General features: G+C 41.0%; 1 protein-coding gene across 1 annotated transcript in view; it reads right to left on the bottom strand.

The window, feature by feature from the left end:
* The window catches only part of smad4b (SMAD family member 4b), a 104,787-nt gene that overhangs the window by 71,239 nt on the left and 18,111 nt on the right, over positions 1-15,437 (bottom strand). Inside the window, exon 2 of the mRNA XM_080208208.1 lies at positions 5,360-5,796. Coding sequence (XP_080064334.1) covers positions 5,360-5,599 — 240 coding nt within the window. The 5' untranslated portion in view covers positions 5,600-5,796. The remainder of the gene's footprint in view (positions 1-5,359; positions 5,797-15,437) is intronic.

Here is a 15,437-nt window from a genome sequence, read left to right as displayed (position 1 = left end):
TTACCCTTATCTGAACCCTTCCACCACAATGTGCCTTCACACTGCACTGCAGAAAGATAGTAAGAGTGTTTATAAATATATAAAAAGGAAGAGGCTGACTAGGGTGAATGTTGGACCCTTAGAGGATGAGAGGGGGGACTTAGTGGTAGGGGATGGGGAAATGGCTGAGGCCTTGAATAACGTTTTTGTTTCGGTCTTCACGGAGGAGGGCATGAATAATTTGCCGGGTGTTAGCGATGGAAAGATGGTAGGAGCGGAGGGCCTGAATGACATTATTGTTACTAGAGAGCAGTGCTCGAAAGACTGGAGGGACTGATTGTGGACAAGTCCCCTGGACCAGATGGAATGCACCCCAGGGTTCTGAAAGAAATGGTGGAGGTGATAGTGGATGCCTTGGTGATTATTTTCCAAACGTCGCTGGATTCCGGGGAAGTGCCGGAAGATTGGAAAACGGCTAATGTTACGCCGTTGTTTAAGAAGGGTGGCTGGCAAAAGGCAGGGAATTATAGGCCGGTTAGTTTAACGTCTTGTAGGTAAAATGTTAGAATCAGTGATCAAGGAGAAAATAGCGAGGCACCTTGAGGAGAATTGTTTGATAGAGCAGATACAGCATGGTTTCATTAGGGGGTAGTCGTGTCTGACGAATTTATTGGAGTTCTATGAGGATGCGTCTAGGGCGGTGCATAGAGGAGAGCCGGTGGATGTGGTGTTTCTTGATTTTCAGAAGGCGTTTGATAAGGTGCCGCACAAGAGGTTATTACAGAAGGTTAGAGGGCATGGAGTTGGGGGTAGGGTGTTAGCGTGGATAGGGGATTGGCTGTCAAACAGGAGGCAGAGAGTGGGGGTCAATGGGTGCTATTCGGATTGGCGGTTGGTGACTAGTCGAGTGCCCCAGGGGTCGGTGCTGGGGCCTCAGCTATTTACCATTTATATAGATGATCTGGAGGAGGGAACCAAGTGTATGGTGTCGAAATTTGCTGATGACACCAAGATTGGTGGAACAGCAAATTGTGCGGAGGGCGTGGAAAGTCTGCAGAAGGATCTAGATAGGCTGGGCGAATGGGCCAGGAACTGGCAAATGGAATTTAATGTTGGCAAGTGTGAAGTTGTCCACTTTGGTAGGAATAATGGTAGGAAGGACTATTACTCACATGGCGAAAAACTGCAGCATGCGACGGTGCAGGGGGACCTCGGGGTCCTTGTGCACGAGTCACAAAATCCCAGCCTGCAGGTGGTCAGGAAGGCTAATGGGATGCTGGCCTTCATAGCGAGGGGGATTGAATATAAAAGTAGGGAGGTCTTGCTGCAACTGTACAGGGCACTGGTGAGGCCGCAGCTGGAGCAGTGTGTGCAGTTTTGGTCGCTGCACTTACGCAAGGATATTTTGGCATTGGAGGGAGTGCAGAGGAGGTTTACTAGGCTGATACCGGAGTTGAGGGGGTTGAACTATGAGGAGAGGCTGAATAAACTAGGTTTGTACTCATTAGAGTTTAGGAGAATGAGGGGAGATCTCATTGAGACATATAAGATGATGAATAGGATAGAGGTGGAGAGGTTCTTCCCACTCAGAAAGGACAGTAGGACTAGAGGGCACAGCCTCAAGATAAAGGGGGGGCGGTTTAGAACGGAGTTGAGAAGGAACTTCTTCACTCAAAGGGTGGTGAATCTCTGGAATTCTCTCCCGTTGAAGTGGTGGAGGCTGCCTCGCTAAATATATTTAAGACGCGCGTTGATAGGTTTTTGATAGGCAAGTGGATTAAAGTTATGGGGAGAGGGCGGGAAAGTGGAACTGAGCCATGACAGATCAGCCATGATCTTATTGAATGGCGGGGCAGGCTTGAGGGGCTAGATGGCCTACTCCTGCTCCTATTTCTTATGTTCTTAACCCTAATGCACTTCAATTGCCAGCAACTGGCTATTATATAGAATTCCGTTTCTCCACACCCCCTCCCCCCAAAATGATCAAGTGTGTTCAACATCGAGACTCAAAACAAATGACACCAGATAAAACGGTGCACATTGCTGAGGCTAAAACATTGTCTGATTTCAAAAAGAAATTAGATATTGCTCTTGGGGCTAAAGGGATAAGGGAGCAAGGCGGCGGCGGCGGCGGCGGGGGGGGGGACAGAATACTGAATTTGGTGATCAGCCATGATCAAAATGAATGACGGAGCAGGCTCGAAGGGCCTACTCCTGCTTCTAGTTTCTGTCTATTATGCACAAAATAAGTGTAACACTCCACATATTTCTAATTTCTCACAGGTCAGCATTCACATTTTATGGGAACTATGAAGTCAATGGCTTCCAAATTTCAGGCATTATTCACTGATACACATTTGAGTCACCACAAATCTTAAATTTATTAAAACAAAATATTCTTGAATTTAATACATTTAAATGAGTTTTAAAATAAAGATTAACTTGGAACCAATTTGTCACCCAGGGAAAATAGTATTGAGAATAAAATACAGATGTAATTATATGTGGCTGAAAGTATGAGCCTTTAAGAATTTAATTCAACGCTTAAAATTTGTTAAGCACAGCTTAATCATGAATTACTTCATGATATTAAGTTCTATTAACAGATTTTCCAACTCCCATGGTAAAACAGAAAGGAAAGCATTTTTTTCTAACAGTAAGATGACTTAATTATCTTCCTTCATATTTTACCAACAGTTTCTCTAATTAATTAAAACTGTTAAAGAGTTCACTTAGGACCACACTGACGAAATATGATATCATTTTTAATATTTTTGAAGTTTGTGGCTGTGCGTCTGTGTGTGTACATTATTTAATAAAGCTGGGAGACTGACTGTCTACAAGGCTGAGAACATCAAAGAAATCAAGGTGTGAAAAGCATGCACTTGATGTAAATATGGCAAAGTGAATATTCCATAAAAAGCCATGTGTAAAATCTGCATGTGGAGAGAAAGAAAGTTTGATGCATTCAGTTGTTAAACTTCAAAGAGATGCAAAAAAAAAGTTTATAACTTGGAAAGGGTCATAAGTAAATGGGGCAAGGTTATTACATTTTACTTGATCTGAAAAAGTGGGGGCAATAGGGGCAACAGGAAATATTGTAATATTCTGGAAAAGTCAAGTCTCAAAAGAAGGGCTATGAACAATGGACTCAAACACAAAAGAGGCAAAAGAATACTCAAAGAGAATCCAGACAATCCCTACAGTACAGGGCAATATTTGGATCATCGTATCTGCACCAATTCCCTGAGAGGGCATTTTACCTAAGCCCAGTCCAGCCCATGATAGACAAGGGAATTAAGGGTTATGGGGAGAAAGCAAGAAAGTGGAACTAATCCACTTCAGATCAGCCATGATCTTATTGAATGGTGGGGCAGATTCGAAGGGTTTGATGGCCTACTCCTGCTCCTATTTCTTTTGTTCTTATGTTTTGTAAGTTTCTTGAATTTCCATAGCAGAGTGGGATAGAGTGAGAAGCTTTGTGACATACATTTCCTACAGCAACAGTGGATTTGCCTTGTGGTAATATTACTGGATTTTTATAGTTAAACATATGGCCTATTTGTGAGTCTAACCAAGTAGGAAGTCTTTTTGGGGAATGTTCTCCAAGACTAATTTTAACTGCGTAAATGCAACTTGTGTGTTTAACATAGAAACAATAGGAGCAGGAGGAGGTCATTCAGCTCTTGAAGCCTGCGCCACCGCCATTCATTATAATAATGACTGATTATCCAACTGATCCTGCCTTACCACCATATCCTTTGATCCCCTTCACCTTGAGTGCTATATCTAACTGTTTCTTGAAAACATACCATATTTTGGCCTCAACTACTTTCTGGGGTAGTGAATTCCGTGGCCTGACCACTCTGTGGGTGAAAAAAATCTCTTCTCATCTCAGTCATAAAATGGTCTGCCCTGTATCCTCAGCCTGTGGTCCCTGGCTCTGGACACCCCCATCATTGGGAACATCTTTCTTGCATCTGCTCTGTCCAGTGCTGCTGGAATTTTATAGGTTTCTATAAGAGCACCCCCCCGCCTCATCTTTTAAGTCCAGTGAACACAATCCTAATTGACTCAATCTCTAGTTCTTTTTTGTTAATAAACGTTTAATCCCAAAAGTGTTACTGGAATTTGTGGCTTCTGTACTCAGTAAACATGTCTTGTTGCCAAAATACAAAAAGAAAAAGAAGTTGTGAAATGTAGCCTAAGCTTCCCTTTGGGAAACAAGTAAGTAACGTGGCTAGTAATATCTGCCAGATCATAACACCACTCTTCCAGTTATTGTTAGCTGACCTGTGAAGACCAGTGAATGCTAAGAAATTCTTTCAAAAAAATCTTAAAAGCTAAGAGTTTGACTTTTTAAATAAATCAAATTATTGTGTCCTTAACAAAACAGAACTAGGAAACCACAGATTCTGTTCTGGCTCTAAACTTTATGTGATCCTCATCACATTACCTTCCTTCCTCAAAAAGGTATTTATGAGTTTAATGGTATGAAACACAGTCTGTTTTAAGTAAACAATATAGTAAATTATTCTATTTCCTTTTAAAAGCCTGACTTCACTTGTGGGGAAAATTCTAGACTCCATTATCAAAGATTTTACAGTACAGCACTTGGAAAGCAGAGATAGAATCGGACAGAGTCAGCATGGATATATGAAAAGGAAATCATGCTTGACAAATGTACTGGAATTCTTTGCAGTTGTAACTAGTAGAATTGATGAGGGGAAGCAAGTAGATGTGGTTTATTTGGACTTTCTAAAGGCTTTTAACAAAGTCCCATATAAGAGATTAGTGTATAAAATTAAAACGCATGCGATTGGGGGCAGTGTTTTGAGACAGATAGAAAACTTGTTGACAGACAGGAAACAAAGAACACTGTCTTTTTCCAAAATAGAAGGCAATGACTAGTGGGATAATGCCAACAAACAGTGCCAGGTGCTCTGCTATTCACAGTATGTATTAATGATTTAGATGAGGGAACTAAATGTTAAACCTCCAATTTGCAGATGATACAAAACTGGGTGGGAGGGTGAGCTGTGAGGAGAATGCCAAGATGCTTCAGTGTGATTTGGACAAGCTGAGTGGGTGCACAAATGCAGATGCAGTATAATATGGATAAATATAAGGTTGCCCACTTTGGTTGCAACAAAAAAAGGAAGGCAGATTATTATCGGAATGGCTATAAACTAAGAGAGGGGAATGTGCAACAAGGTCTGGGTGCCCTCATACACAAGTTGCTGATGGTAATTATGTAGGTCCATAATCTCTATAGTATATTACATGTCCATGAGGGTTGCTTAGGATATTTTTCTACATTAAAGGCTGGCATACAAATGCAAATTGTTATTTTTGAATCAGTTCCCCACTTGACACTTACCTGGAGTCTGCCATCTAGCGTTCTCTGTATTGTGACACACTTGCTGGGGTGAGCTCCATTTGTTGTTATAGCTGTGATCAGTGAATCAAGCTCATCTTTTTTCTCTTTCAGCTTTTTCACCAAGCTTTCAATTGCCCTCTTAGCGAAAGTTTCACTTTCTCCACCTTGTCGATGACACATCAAGCTATGCACAATGCTCAGGCATGCATCGTTACTGGTTGGGGTGTTGGTGATCGACATGTTGCTGATCTTGTATCAGTTTCACCCCCTCAAAAACACAATCTTTCTGTGTTAACAGGTTCTTCCACAGTTAAGAAATGGGGCCCCCTTGCAGTAACTGTTCCCGTGTCCTAAAAGGCACACCACCAGATGTCTCAATTGTAGCCAGAACTTCAGCAGAAGCAAAGCAGCAGCTTTTAAGAGTTCCTTAGAGCAACCTTGAAAACAAAAGCACAGATAGAACATGTAACACACAATAGAGAGTCATAGAGATTTACAGCATGGAAATAGGCCCTTTGGCCCAACTTGTCCATGCTGCCCTTCTTTTTAAACTCCTAAACTAATCCCAATTGCTCGCATTTGGCCCATATCCCTCTATACTCATTTTATCCATGTAACTATCTAAATGCTTTTTAAAAGACAAAAAAAACTGTACCCACCTCTACTACTATCTCTGGCAGCTTGTTCCACATAAATTGTTCACACAACTCATTTTAATGTAATTTAAAGCATTACGATTATTAACAAATATTCCGATGTACAAAATTCTCCTATCTGCAACTAAGTTTCTGGAAACATTCTGATAGAAACCTTTTTGATTTTATTTCTTTTCTCTTGAAGATTGATTTATAATCGGAATACACCCTCATAACCTCCTAGTGAATCACTGAAGTAGCCACCGTAGATTTACAAACCATGGCAGGAAGGATCAAGAGATTATCTGACTACTGAATGCTTCACAGTTAAAGGTTAATATTGTTCTAACCCAATGTTCAGACAGGTCCATTTTCCAACATAAATTCACTGAACAGTAATTATGAAGAAACTCAGGGTAACTTCTCCTAATTTGTCCAGGCGATAATACGTATTAAATAATTTACTGGTTCTAATCCTAGCTAAAACAGTTAGCACATAAAAGATCAGATTATCCAATTTTTTCTGGACTACATGGCTTGTTATGACAGTGGGTTTTGCTTTTTATCAGTTAAATTTCATGGAGAATTTAAATTAAAAAAGCGCAATCATGAAATGTTTAAAATATTCACATCATATTCAGGAACCAGAAATTTGCTGGGAAATGCAACAAATACAAATGGAAAGGAACATGTCCATTTTGGCAGGGAAAATATTTTAAAAAGCATATGATCTAAATGGTGAGACAGTGCAGAGCTCTGAAAGTGCAGAGGAATCTGAGCTTCCTAGTGCATGAATCTCAAAAGACTAGTATGCAGGTACAGCAAGTATTTGAGCAAATTAAAATTCTCTGGATTAATAACTCAGACCCAGGAAAAGAGAAACTAAGTTAAAGCTTCAGATCAATAACTATTCACCAGAACAGGAAGATATTGTAAGTACAGGGCCAGGAATAACGACAGGTAGGAAAATAGGGTACAATGAAGGAAAATAAAAGCAAGATCTGTAATACAATATAAGGAAGGAATAAATGGCAAAAGGAATGATGTTGCAAGCCAAGATGCGGCAATGAAAATGGGGCAATTAGATAAACAAAAATATACTGCACTTCCGGTGGTGCAAATAGTACAGCACAGTGGTAAGTTAGAGAGAAGAATAAAAAGAGTCTTGTAAAGCAAAGAAGCATGCCATGGCCTGAGGTTGTGATGGAACACCCCAGCAGTCGTGTTTCAACACGGACTCTGAATGTCAAGCATCATTGCACATCTCCTTCACTTGCTGGCGCCACCATTCTCCATTATTAGTAGCTGTTGTCCACGAGAAAAAGAAAGTATTGGTTAAATTCTAAACTTAATCAGGTCGGAAGGCAGTGAAGTGTCTAGTACAAAGATAATTTGATGTTCCTGCTTTCCTTGGAACAGTGTGGGAGGCCAAGGACAGATGTCAGGAGTGAGTTGGAGAATTGGAAGTGTCAGCAGTTGATAAGGGTCACAAAGGAGACATTAACCTGAATTGCCAATATTGATTAACCTGCTGTAACTGCACATAGATATGTTTTGTTGCCTTATAGGATGCACTTTAATATAAGCAGGAGCTTTTATAAGCAGGTCAATTAGTAACTTGAAAGATTTACTTGCTGTTGATCACTCATTTTTTGTTATCTTTAATTCAGAGCAGAGCTGAAAATATTGAAGGTAGAGAGTCATTTTATCTTGAAAGGAGATATCTGATATGAATGAAGTATTTTTAATGATCACATTTACAATTGGAGAAGTGCAAATGTACTAGTTATACAATCCTTTTTAGGTTTATAACAGAGAAAAAATGACTTTCAAAGAGAAATAGCTTTCATACTTCATTGACGCATAAAAAAAATTAAATCTATCTTAATCCAACATTTAGATATATTCTTTTTCTATTCCTTAACGGCAGGAATTCTTGCCAATGATCCATACAACAGATAAAATTACTGAATTTAGGAATATAGGAATATGCCATTTAATCACCTCCAATATCCCCCAAATCATCATGCAAGCCGGTTCTGCCATCCAGTTAGCTCATGAGGATCTGCAACTTCTAAACTTCGTCTCACACTATGATGAACAAAAATCTATCAATCTCAGTTTGAAAATTTAACAACTGACTCTAGCAACAATTCCCATTTGAGAGTTCCAAACTTTTACCACCTTTGCATGAAGCATTTCCAAATGGTCTAATATTTTTGACTATCCCCCTAGTTTTCCATTCCCCAAGTAACAAAAGTAATTTCTCCAATCTAACCTATGCAATTCCCTTAATTTCTTGTAAACTTTAATCAAATAATTGTGCAACCTTCTAAATTCCAGGACACAACCCTAGTTTTATGTAATCACTCATAATTTAACACTTGACAGCCAGAAATCATTCTGATAAATAAAAGCAAAGTACTGGGGATGCTAGAAACCTGAAATAAAAGCAGCAAATGTTGGATAAACTCAGCAGGTCTGGTAGCATCACTGGAAAGAAACAGAGTTAACATTGAGTTCAAATGGCCCTTCTGCAGAACTGAAGAAAATTAGAGATGTAATGAATTATATTGTAGGAGGTGAACTGAAAATAGGAGAACTGTGGCAGGCCAGGGCAAATGAGGGATTGACAAAGCTGTCGGCATAATACAAAGGGGAGTGCTAATGGTGCCATTAAGGAATGAAGAGTGCTAATAATGACAAAAAGATAACAGAATGTCAAGATGGAAAGCAACATTCAGGCTAAAGTTGCTGAACCCACTTTCAAGTCCAGAAGGCTGTAAATGTGCCTCATGTGTTGTTCTTCTAATTTGCGTAGAACTTCACTGGAGTGCTGCAGCAGGCCTAGTATGGACACATGGGCATGACGGCAAAATGCTGAGTTAAAATGGCAAGTGACTAGAAGATTTGGATCATGCTTGCGGATGGAGTGAAGGCACTCTGCAAAGTCTGCATTTAGTCTCCCTAATGTAGAGGAGACTGCATTGGGAGCAGCAAATACTGTAGACCAAGTGGAAGGAGATGCAAGTGAAACGCTGCATCACCCAAGTGTTTGGGTCTGTAGTAACAAGAACTCCAGGCGACCATCTGCGAAAAGGCAGCTATTTATTTATAAACAAAAAATCTATTTGCAGGATGCAGTAACAGCAATCCAGCTAGGCTCTCAGTCCAGACAAAAACTATGGACTTAAAGCACATGCTCTCCTTTAACCCATGTGTGCTGCCACCCTATTTTTTTCTTACAAGAAGCCGAGATTCACTGCGACATCCTTTCTTGTCCAGGTCCCCTATTGGATAGTGATATCCCAATCTATTAAGAGATTTCCTTTCATGCAAGTGCGACTAAGTATCACTGGTTATTTTTTTCTTATTTTGTTTATTAGTGTCACAAATAGGCTTAATTAACACTGGTGGAATAAGCTGCCAGAGGTAGTAGTAGAGATGGGTACTATTTTGTCTTTTTTAAAAAAGCGTTTAGACAGTTACATGAGTAAGATGGCTATCAAGGGATATGGGCCAAATGCAGGGAATTGGGACTAGCTTAGGGGTTAAAAAAAAGGGGCTGGCATGGCCAAGTTGGGCCAAAGGGCCTGTTTCCATGCTGTAAACCTCTATGACTCTAAATCACTATTAACATTCTGAGGGTTATTACTGACCGGAAGCTGAACAGGCCCAGCCAACTAAATACCATGGTTAAAAGAGGTCAGGGTTTGGGAATTCTGTGGACAGTAACTCACCTGCCCAATGACTGTCATCTTACATGGCACAAGTCAGAATGTGATATGGCATGCTTGCCTTCATCGGCTGGGGTATCGAGTTTAAAAGTTAGCAAGTCATACTGATGCTTTATAGAACCTTAATGAGGCTGCACTTGGAATATACGTTCAATTCTGGTCATGACACTACCAGAAGGATGTGGAGGCTTTGGAGAGGGTACAGAAAAGATTTACCAGAACGTTGCCTGGTATGGAGAGCATTAGCTACAAGAGGTTGGAGAAAGTTGGCTTGTTCTCACTGCAGCAACGGAGGTTGAGGGGAGACCTGATAGAAGTCTACAAGATTATGAGAGGCATGGGCAGAGTGGATAGTCACAGCTTTTTTCCAGGGCGGAAGAGTCAATTACTAAGGTGCATAGGTTTAAGGTGTGAGAGGCAAGTTTTAAAAGTGATGTACGAGGCAGATTTTTTTTTTAAACACAGAGTGGTAGGTGCCTGGAACTTGTTGCCAGGGAAGGTAGTGGAAGCGGATACGGTAGTGACTTTTAAGGGGCGTCTTGACAAGTACATGAATGAGATGGGAATAGAGGGACATGGTCCCCAGAAGCGTAGGGGGTTTTAATTAAGTCAAGTAGCAAGGTTGGTGCAGGCTTGGAGGGCCTAAGGGCCTGTTCCTGTGCTGTAATTTTCTTTGTTCTTTGTGATAAGGTACACTGCACTTACCCAGATGAGAGCAGCTCCAGCAACGGTCAAGAAGATTGACAGCATCAAGACAAAGCAATCTACTTGACTGGCATTCATCCATCGCCTTCCCCACTGGCACACAGTAACAACCATTTACAAAATGCACTGCTACAACTCACCAAGGCTTCTTCAACACCATCTTCCAAACCCACAATCTCTACTACTTACAAGGAGAACAGCAACAGATTCATGGGAATCTGCAAGTTTGTCTCCAATCTAAACATGATCTTAACTTGGAACTGTACTGCCATTCTTTCACTGTCCCTGGATCAAAATCCTGGAAACATCCCTCTCTAACAGCGGGTAGATCTGCACCACATGGACTGCACCACCACTTTCTCAACGGTAATTAGGAATGGGCAATAAAAGTCCTGGCCTCACCCAGCGGCCCCATATCCCATGAAAAGTTTACAAAAAATGTAAATTTTTAAGAAGTGGAGGACAAGTTGATATGTTGGGTAAAAGGTTAACTGAGTTTACAAATAGAAGTGATCACGCTAGAACCTTATAAATCACTAGTTAGACCACAGCTAACCACCGCAGCACTGGGGACAATTCTGGGCACATTACTTCAGAAAAGATGTAATGGCCTTAGAAAGTGTACAGTGGAGGTTTCCCAGGCTTGAGAATTTCAGTTATGAAGAGGTTCAAAAAGTTAGGACTGTTCTTTCATGAGCAGATTAGGGATCTTAGGCTTTCAGGATGAGAGTGTTTTAGAAAACAGAAAAAAATTTCCACTGGTGACTGAATCAATAAGCACAGGTCATAAATTTAAAATAATTTAAAAAAGACCCAGAGGGAAGATGAGTATAAAAGTTTTTACTCAGTTGTTAGGATTAGAGGCAAGGGATGAAATTGCTGGGGTCTTGAGAGAAATCTTTGTGTCCTCACTGGCTACACGGGAGGTCCCAGAGGATTGAAGAATAGCCAACATTGCTCCTTTGTTTAAGAAGGGTAGCAAGGATAATCCAGGTAATTACAGGCTGGTGAGCCTTACGTCAGTAGTAGGAAAATTAATGGAAAGGATTCTTTGAGACAGGATTTACTCCCATTTGGAAATAAGTGGATGTATTAGCAAGAAGTAACATGGTTTTGTGAAGGGGAGGTTGTGTCTTACTAACATGATCAAGTTTTTTGAGGAAGTGACAAAGATGATTGACGAGGTTAGGACAGTGGATGTGCTCTACATGGACTTCAAGGTCCCTCACAGCAGACTGGTACAGAAGGTGAAACTGCACAGGATCAGGTGTGAGTTGGCAAGATGGATACAGAAATCACTCGGTTACAGAAGACAGAGGGTAATAGTGGAAGGTGCATTTCTGAATGGAGGGCTGTGACAAGTGGTGCTCCACAGGGATCAGTGCTGCAGCCTTTGCTGTTTGTTATACAAATAATTTGGAGGAAAATGTAACTGGTTTGATTAGTAAGTTTGCAAACGACACAAAGGTTGGTGGACTTGCGGATAGGGATGAGGACCGTAGGAGGATGCCGCAGGACGTAAATCGGTTGGGCACTTGGGCGAGAGATGGCAGATGGAGTTTAATCCGGACAAACGTGAGGTAATGCATTTTGGAAGATCTAATACAGATAGGAAATATACAGTAAATGGCAGAACCCTTAAGCATATCGATAGACAGAGGGATCTGGGTGTACAGGTACACAGGTCACTGAAAATGGCAACGCAGGTGGAGAAGGTAGCTAAGAAGGCACTCAAGAAAGCACACGGCATGCTTGCCTTCATTTGCCAGGGCACTGAGTTTAAAAATTGGCAGTCATGTTGTAGTTTTATAGAAGCTTAGTTCGGCTGCACTTGGAATATAGTGTTCAATTCTAGTCACCATACTACCAGAAGGATGCGGAGACTTTGGGCAGGGTACAGAAAAGATTTACCAGGATGTTGCCTGGTATGGAGTGCATTAGCTATGAGGAAAAGGTGGGAGAAAATTGGTTTGTTCTCACTGGAAAGATGGAGGTTGAGGGGCGACCTGATATAATCTTGTAGACTTCTAAGGAGCATAGACAGAGTGGATAGCCAGAAGCTTTTTCCCAGGGTGGAAAAGTCAATTACTAGAGGGCATAGGTTTAAGGTGCGACGGGCAAGGTTTAAAAGAAATGTACAAGGCAAGTTTTTTTTTATTCAGAGGGTGGTGGGTGTCTGGAACTCGCTGCCAGGAGAAGTAGTGGAAGCAGATACAATAGAAACTTTAAAGGGGCATCTTAACAAATACGTAAATAGGATGGGAATAGAAGGATATGGTCTCTGGAAGGGTGGGGGTGGGGGTGGGGGGTTTAGTTCAAATGGGCTGCATGGTCAGTGCGGTTTGGAGGACTAAAGGCCTGTTCCTGTGCTATTCTTCTCTTTGAAACAATTTACCTGAAAAAATGGCATAGGTTGATTCAAATAATTTTCAAAGGGAGTTGTGCATGTATTTGAGGATGAAGAACTTACATGGTTAGACAAAATACAGGGAGGCCAAGCATAACTGTTTGCTCAAATAGTCAGCACAGGCATGTGGAGCCAAATTACATCCTCCTGGTAAGTTTCTATGATATTATAGCTATCCAAGGATTTCTTTTTATCCACTTGACTTTTTTTCTATCTTCATGTACTTGCTTTTGCTACCTAGCTAAATCCATGCCCATTCAACTCCTTGTGACCTGTCTTGTCCTGTCACCCAGTTATATTATGTTTAATTTCTCCTCACTCACATAAAAAATCCCCCTCATAAACATTAATATGTTGCCTTCCAGCTCTCCTCTGGCCAAACTAGGCTCAAATCCATAAACTTGAACTCATCAAAAACTCTGCTGCCTATATCCAAACCTATACCAAGTGCCATCTTCCTTTGTTCATTTGCTTTCACCACTACAGATAGAAAACACCTAAAATTTAAAATTCAAATCCCTTTGCGGTCTTGTCTGGAAATTCTTCCTACCCTTAAACAGGAAATTCTGCGCTTCATCTACTTTTCACACAAACCCTATGATCTCCTTCATCGGTTTACTATCCATTTTCTTGAACAAAAGAACTTCAATACATATTGTCAGCCATCTCGGAATACACCAAAACATTTTATAGCTAATGAAGTACATCGGGAGTGTTGTCCCCCGTGTAATGCAGAAAACGCAGCAGCAAATTGACATCCAACAAGGTCCACCAACAGCAATGAGATAATGAACTAAACTTTTTTTGAGCAACACTGGGCCAATATGCCAGAAGAACTTATCTGCTCTTTGAGGAATGCCAAGGAATCCCTTACATCCACCAGGGGAGGGCAGTTAGGACCTCAGTTAAACGTCAGTTCTGACAACATCGTGTGTCATCTTTTCTGTTAAAAAGGTACTAATAACTGCAAGTTGTTGTTTCTGTATTTATAAAGTAACAATTTCTACCTTACAATTTGCACTGCTACATATGGTTACTAACTTAACCAGCATATATTTTATAGTTATCCATAGATGCTGCAGACCTGCTGAGATTTTCCAGCATCTTCTGTTTTTCTTCCAGATTTACAGCAGTCCACAGTATTTGTCGGCACCAAAAACAAATCGTAGACACTTGGCAAAAAAAGGGAAAGGTTAGAAACGCAATCTGAAGGGGGCTATATAATTTTCCTAAGCAGTCTCTTGAGATTGGGGATGGCTTGCTGCCAGTCCGGTTTGACAGTTTTGGATATAGCCAATAAGTCCAATCCGAGATTGGCAGACTCTGCCACACGGGAAGGCGGTGCTTGAGGTAATTTGTTTGAAGGTTCATGTGCTTCTTTTTGTGAACATAAGAAATAGGAGCAGGAGTAGGCCATCTAGCCCTTCGAGCCTGCCCCACCATTCAATAAGATCATGGTTGATCTGAAGTGGATCAGTTCCACTTTCCCGCTTTCTCCCCATAACCCTTAATTCCCTTGTCTGTCAAAAACCTATCTACCCGTGTCTTAAATATATTTAGCGAGGTAGCCTCCACCACTTCAACGGGCAGAAAATTCCAGAGATTCACCACCCTTTGAGTGAAGAAGTTCCTCCTCAACTCCGTTCCAAACTGCACCCCCCCCCCCCCCTTTATCTTGAGGCTGTGCTCTCTAGTCCTGTGCCTCAACTTCATCTCTGTACATTTGATATGTTTGACACCTTTCCGAATGAGCTGCCTTCATTTTGGCTATTTACAAGCCAGGTTCTCCCATGAATCAACCAATACGTTTGACTTCTTTAGGGATGAGAAAATGGACCTCAAGGACATCCCTAAAGTGTTTCCACTAATCTCCGTGTCCAAGTTCAGAGTAGAGTAATTACTTCAGGGGTCTGGTGTCAGGCATACAAATACCATGTCCTGCTCAGGTGGTTTTGAATGATTAACAAATGACTTGAATGAAAATTTTCTTATACAGTTCAGACAAGAAATCAACCATGACCTGGAGCTCAGTTTCTGAGTGAGCACACATACGTGTTATTTGCAGACTGAAGCTCTTACAACTGAGGTGTTCAGGAGTGGTTTTGGTTTGAAGGTAGCCTAGCTTGAACAGTTTCCCATCTGTTCTGTACATTATCTCCTCAGCTGTGGGTAATTTGCTGGAGGTGAGGTATAGTATAGTATTGCAGCCAGGAAAATGGAGATGACAACTGGCGCAATGACACAGCCTTGTTTGACTCCAGTTTTCACTGATAAACTTAATAGTGGTTCTGTTGGTAGAATTATGGCTTACACATTATCATGGCATACACAAAGAATGGTGTCAAATTTCTCTGGGCAGCCAAACTCGAGTGTTGTAATTGCTCAATTTCTCTTGTATATACATCTGTTTTGTCTTCTGATTTAATCCCAGTGACTTTCATTAATAAAGTATTCAGATGTGAATGGCCCAACTAAAGAGGGGGCAAAACTTGACCTCCTCTTGAGGAATAAGAAACAGCAGGTGACAGAAGTGTTAGCGAGGAATTACTTTGGGACCAGTGACCATAATTCCATTAGTTTTAAGATAGCTGTGG

The sequence above is a fragment of the Carcharhinus amblyrhynchos genome, chromosome 1, assembly GCF_965287045.1.
Source record: "Carcharhinus amblyrhynchos chromosome 1, sCarAmb.v2.hapA, whole genome shotgun sequence".
Classification (NCBI taxonomy): domain Eukaryota; kingdom Metazoa; phylum Chordata; class Chondrichthyes; order Carcharhiniformes; family Carcharhinidae; genus Carcharhinus; species Carcharhinus amblyrhynchos.
Note: the sequence above shows the minus strand (reverse complement) of the source record. Positions and strands in the feature narration are given on the sequence as shown.